This window comes from Myzus persicae, unplaced genomic scaffold (genome assembly GCF_001856785.1).
Source record: "Myzus persicae strain clone G006 unplaced genomic scaffold, MPER_G0061.0, whole genome shotgun sequence".
Lineage (NCBI taxonomy): Eukaryota > Metazoa > Arthropoda > Insecta > Hemiptera > Aphididae > Myzus > Myzus persicae.
Window position 1 is genome coordinate 37,846 of NW_019104323.1, and position 6,051 is coordinate 43,896.

General features: G+C 31.4%; 1 protein-coding gene across 3 annotated transcripts in view; it reads right to left on the reverse strand.

The window, feature by feature from the left end:
• LOC111041176 overlaps positions 1-4,704 on the reverse strand; it is a 35,762-nt gene extending 31,058 nt beyond the window's left edge. For 2 of the 3 annotated variants that reach the window (XM_022325385.1, XM_022325383.1), the window contains exon 1: positions 4,325-4,704. In XM_022325385.1, the coding sequence (XP_022181077.1) occupies positions 4,325-4,333 (9 nt within the window). In that variant the 5' untranslated portion in view covers positions 4,334-4,704. Of the gene's footprint in view, positions 1-2,435; positions 2,451-4,324 lie in introns of those variants that run through there. The other variant, XM_022325387.1, reaches the window with a different exon arrangement.
• Between the last annotated feature and the right edge of the window lie 1,347 nt (positions 4,705-6,051).

Consider the following 6,051-nt stretch of genomic DNA (forward strand, 5'->3'; position numbering starts at 1 on the left):
CGAAAAAATAAAATAAAAATAGGTAGGTACATGAAAATAAAATATGAAAATGGCTCATTTGATTTTAAACATACAAAAATTGTGAAAATTTGGTAGATAACTCGGTAGATAAGAATTTGACAGTATGAGACGATATCGATATGAGACAAGAGACAACAAAGTTGTAGTAAATACTAAATACCATACACGACAAGGTTGATACTACAATTCAAGATTTAAAAAAATAAAAATACATTAAATTTTAATCTGACTGCGATGTAGGTACTTACTATAAAATATTTACAGTGTGGATTCTATAAGATGTGAAATGATTGAATATATTATAATTTACCAATTAGTAATTATTATTAAATTTAGCACCACCAAATCCGAAGTGTTAATATGCGCCCACAAAGTTTTTACATAGATTATCATAGATTATTTACTTTGAATCCAATGTATAAATAACCGTTAAAAAATTTAAATTATATCTATACGAGTTAAAAATAGTAACAAGGCTACCTAAAATATGTAAATTGGCGTAACATATTATAGCTATTCATTATGTCAGTCTTACATTTTTCCTTAAATACTATCAAGAGTTATTAAAAGTTGGATTATTTGTCACGATAAAATAATCATATTAATAACATAGAGCGCACACTATATTCGACCACAAAATGTTTCACTTTTTTTATCATTCTGCACTTCCTATATTTTTTTATTTAATTATTTTAGTTTAATTAAAAATAATAAATCTGCTACACAGCAGTTTACGAGAAAAATACAAACGTTAATAAGAGGTTAGTTTGATAATATTATTTGTTTTATATGTATTAATTATACTATGACATAGTAAATGAAAACCTTTACTAGATTCACCTAACCTTTACCTATATAAGAAACTTTAATTAATCAAGAAAACAGATAAATATTTCAATTTATTCCAGCTTATTAGAATAAGATTCAAATAATTAGGTAGATACCTATAGCTAGATTGGCATAATATAGTGGTTCAGGTGAACGTACATTAAAAACATTACAAAGTTAAACCGAAGAATGTAATTAATAATATAGAACACAGCCCAAGGTATATTATTAAACATAACCTAACCTAACCTATCATAATATCATAATATTAAGTACCTATAGTATTATACAGATATGTTATAATTATCTTTAAGGTTTACTCAAAAAACAATCAATAATTTTGTAACACATAATAATTAATGACTAAGAATATAACGAATTTTTTAGGTGGTTACATAAAAAAATATCTTTTAATTTGATCGCACCTTTCAAATATGTGTTTGAAAACAATAATAGTGTGAAAACTACCGCGCATCTTGAAATAAGATTTTGCATTGAGCGGATAAAACACCTAGGTAATGTTATTAATTTATTATATAATAAATTATGTTATATATCCAATAGGAATAACATTGTTATAAATTGACAGTGTGTCAGTGTGAAAATAGTTTTTTAAAGTTTGAATTACATAAGTTTTCGTAAGTTGAATTGCAGTCAACACCTATAATACGCTATAAATATTTAATTTTGAAAAACGGTTGTAGACAATGACCAGCTGTTTAAAGGGTAATTTTAAACCTTAAATCTAGATACAAACATTTAAAAATTACAAAACTAATATACAAATATTGAAAACATAACAATCCATCTAATTGTTATAGCGAGTCCGCAAAAATAGGTAATTATACTAAAATTTGTATCGTATAAAATATTAATATGATAAAATAGGTATCTATCTTATTTTATAATTGTATGACCAGTGTTCAATTATATTGCTTGAAATATTAGATATTATCAACTGAACTATCATTTTAAGACTACCGAAAAAAGTACCATGTAAAATTCGTTTTTTTATATACAAATAGTACTAATTTAACGAAAAAAGATTAAAAGTACCTATAGGTTGCTTGGCTTAACCTACTGTTTTTGTAAATGGTTTAATAGTGCTGACTTACTGTCTATTGACTTAGTATTGACTTAAAATTAAGTTACTAATTACTATTATTGAATATTTGTAATTTGTATCAATGTCAACGTGTCATACCAAAGACTTGTTGCATGCCCCATGATCATGTAACTTCTTACGATATACTAAGCCATTAGGGAATATCCCTACCTATATATTTATTGGTACCTATTGGGTATTAGGTACTAATATAACCCATTCAAAATTAATGTTATTTTTACTGTTTTTAATAATGAATACGCAACTATATGTTATTAAAATATTCATTAAAATAATAATAATAATAATATCATGATTTAAATAACACACAAACTGGAGTAAGCAATAATGTATTTATAATTTATTATTTAATACTATACATAAATAGGTAGATATATAATATTATATCTAACGTATTATGTTAGAAATCTATTAAATATTGTAGGCTAGTTACGTGATAATTACGTGAGATCTCACTTACCCGCTAATATCAACAACCAACATGGAATGTATAGACCTACACATCATGGTACTAAAATATTAGCGAGAATAGAAGAAAAAAATAGATAAACATACAAACATATTTTACAGTTATAAATGTTTAAAAGTTCTCAGCATTTTTATATTTTATTAAATTAAGAAATTAATAATCTAAATAATGTATATCGTATATTATTGAAAATTAGCAATCTAAGTAATAATAACGATTTTAACTACTTTCAAAACCCTACGCATATTTTAAACAACACAACCGGTAACTATGGGCTATAGTACTTGCTGTAACATCGTAAGTATCTAAATATCCTAAATAGGAATACCTACTATAAATCGTCAATACGCAAACGCAGGTATTTAAACACAGAGGATTCACCTGAGTAAATAAATAGGGTATACCGTAACGTTTGAACGCTTTGAACTGTTGGTTTTGTGTTACAGGTAAACATACTTGTGTATAGATAATAATGATGTGATAATATAGAACATATTTTATTGTTCGAAATTTTAAAATGGGTCATCACAATAGCAAATTAGAGTACAAACAAGTATATTACACATTTATAGTATTTATATCTAGATTTATACCAACCTACCTATCTCAAAAAAAAAAAGCAATTCAAAAAAAGCAATACCTATACGGGCTTTACGTTGAGCAATAGACGATGGTACAAACTACAGTCCGTACATTATTATTATTATTATTATTATTATGAGTACCTATTGTCAATTTGTATCACGTTAAAAAAAACGTACATAATATTATTATGTGCGACAATCACATTGTCGGATATCTACACCTAAATAGCAGAACGTATTATTATTATTATCGTTGGTAAATTATATATTGGGAAATGGCTGGGCGAACTCTCAACCAAGGTTATCATCACCGACAAACACGAATCACATAATACATCATATTCGATAAAATGGTAAAATTTAGATTCTAGTAAAGAAAACCCGAAACCAACGGTTTTGTTACGATAAGACTTGCGGACAGATAGATAGGCATCATAGAGATAGCTAGAATGTCTACGATCGGGACTCGGGAGTTGTATTTTTACACCACGATGACGTTAACAATGCGTTCTAACCATCTTTTGATCCGTGTATTCATATCATTAAGTACATAATATTTTAATTAATTTTCATATTACTATCTATGTTATAGATTACGTATAATGTTATAACTGGGTTTAATCGTTTGACTGATTCCGCAGAATCGAACGATACGGTCGTGATCCGCTCGTGTAGGTAACAATAATAAATAGTTTCGGCGAACAAAATTATACGCGGCACGCTGGTACGGTCCGTCCGCCATCGTCCGCGGTAAACGCTTGTCTCCGAGAATCGTGTGAAAAATCCACAACGTCCTGAATTCCCAGCGGCGAGGCGCCTCCACCGGCTTTACAACTGCAACAGCCACCAGGTGAGCTGTGAGTTCGCCGCTCGAGGGGTGCCTCCACACCGGTCACCACGAGCTCTTACGCGCGGAAAACCGCACGCGGACACCTGACCCGAATAATATGTAAAAATAGACGACGGCTCGTCGGCTGTAGTTATTATATACCTACTGAAATTACACGATTTCGTCGTCCGACACGCGCGAGAGACGATAACAATACACGTAATATTATTATTATGATTATTACAAGTGTCGCGACAATCGTCATTTTATACGTTCATTATTGTAATGGGTATTATATTTTGTCACGGCGTCGCGTTGTAAATCGGACGCGATTTTCGAAAACAATGGGAAGGACGGACGCAATTATTGTTATTACTTTGTTTGGTTTTTTTTCATTTTTCGTAAAACCGCTTTTATCACAACCATACCCATTATAATAATCATTTATTGTTCGTCAGTTTGCTTACCTTGGCCATTTTGCCGAGATGTGAAATGCGTGGAGCGGCAAAGGTACGCGAACTACGACGACTGCAGGTGTCTCCGCTGCGGGTAACCGCGTTGGAAAACGGCGAAAATCGCGCACATACGAAAAAAATACTGGAAACGACGTGACGGGAGCGAAAGAAAATAATCAGCTGCCCTGCCGAACACCGCCGAATATATTGCTCGACCGGTGGGTAGCGAGAAAAGTTTATTTTATTTTAATAGTTTGAAAAACAAAATCCGCAAACGGAATGGTGGGGAGGGTTTTGCGCAACGGTTATGAATTACTATGTATCTCGGAGGTGGCGACGACGGATCACACGACGACAATCGACGCTAACGCTGACGGCGGTGGACTGAGGGCGGTCGCGTCGTGCCGCGTCCGTCGTCGTCGCTGGAGTGAACGGCAGCGGGGTGGGGCGGGTCGGCGGCGGCGCGCTCGTTCGACGATCAATAAAACGGCGGCGGCGATGTTAGCGCGCGCCGAGCGTATGCGTCTATAATAATATATAGGTACCTTTACGTATTGTTATTATTATAGGATAACATTATTCTTTCCGTTTTTAGCGCAACTCTTCCCGCCAATATAATAATAATAACGATCGTCATAGATCGCGCGCCGAACACTATCCGGGCTCAGCGCTCCGGGCGGACAACCGAGACGTGGGCCCACCGGCAGATCCCTTTTTCGCGGTCCACGCTCCGACAAGAGCTTTCCTGCAGTCTAAAAGACACCAGACAGAAGCGATTCGCGTACCCTGTATAAATACTAAATAGTACACATATAATACAGCGATGTTTGAGAAGCTTATATTTTTTGGTTGTCAAATTACTCATTATTAGTGTAATAAGTAATAACCTTTCAAAATCGTATTTCGCAGTTATTCAAAATTTACCTACTTTTTCACGGTCAAGTTACATTATTTCTGAGTTAAAAACTAACTTCATCACAATTAAAATTACTTCTCTGGAGCTCAGTAATTATAATATTTTCGATACATTAACTAAGCAATAACATTCAAAAATATGAAATATATAATGAAATAACGTTGCACAATCAACACAATTATCCTTGAACGACAATAATGCATTTATCAAATTTTACTAATTAAAAATTATTATTTATTAAAAATACAATCTTTTTTTATTAAAAACTTACAAAAATGTTACTGTTGAAAATGCATTCTTATATAATAATTGTATTATAATATATTTATATATAACCACCAGTCACCACGGTATATTATACCGTGATAACCACATAAGACGTATATTACATCATAATTATCAATTATATTAGTTCTTAAAATGTATTTTTTTAAATAATGAACAAGTAATTTATTGTTTTATTACAACGAAGTAACTTAAATTAGGTATAAATTACTTAAAAGTAATTTTATTACAGTGACTTGTAAATTCAAAACATTAAGTTACTCCTCAACGACCAACACTGATAATGTATTATATAACATAACTAATGAAATCGACAGGACGTAGGTACCAATAACTAATAAGTACCTCGTCAAAGTTTGATATATACCTACTACAGAGTACAGATGTATAGTATAGGACAATATTATAGTCTATAATTATAGATTAATAGTTTTAAATGTATAATATTATAATGTCGTATGTGGTATATACTTTAATATTATGAAGGTATTATTTATTCATTCTTCAGTTCCATCGTATTTTGATTTTGTCGTCTTGT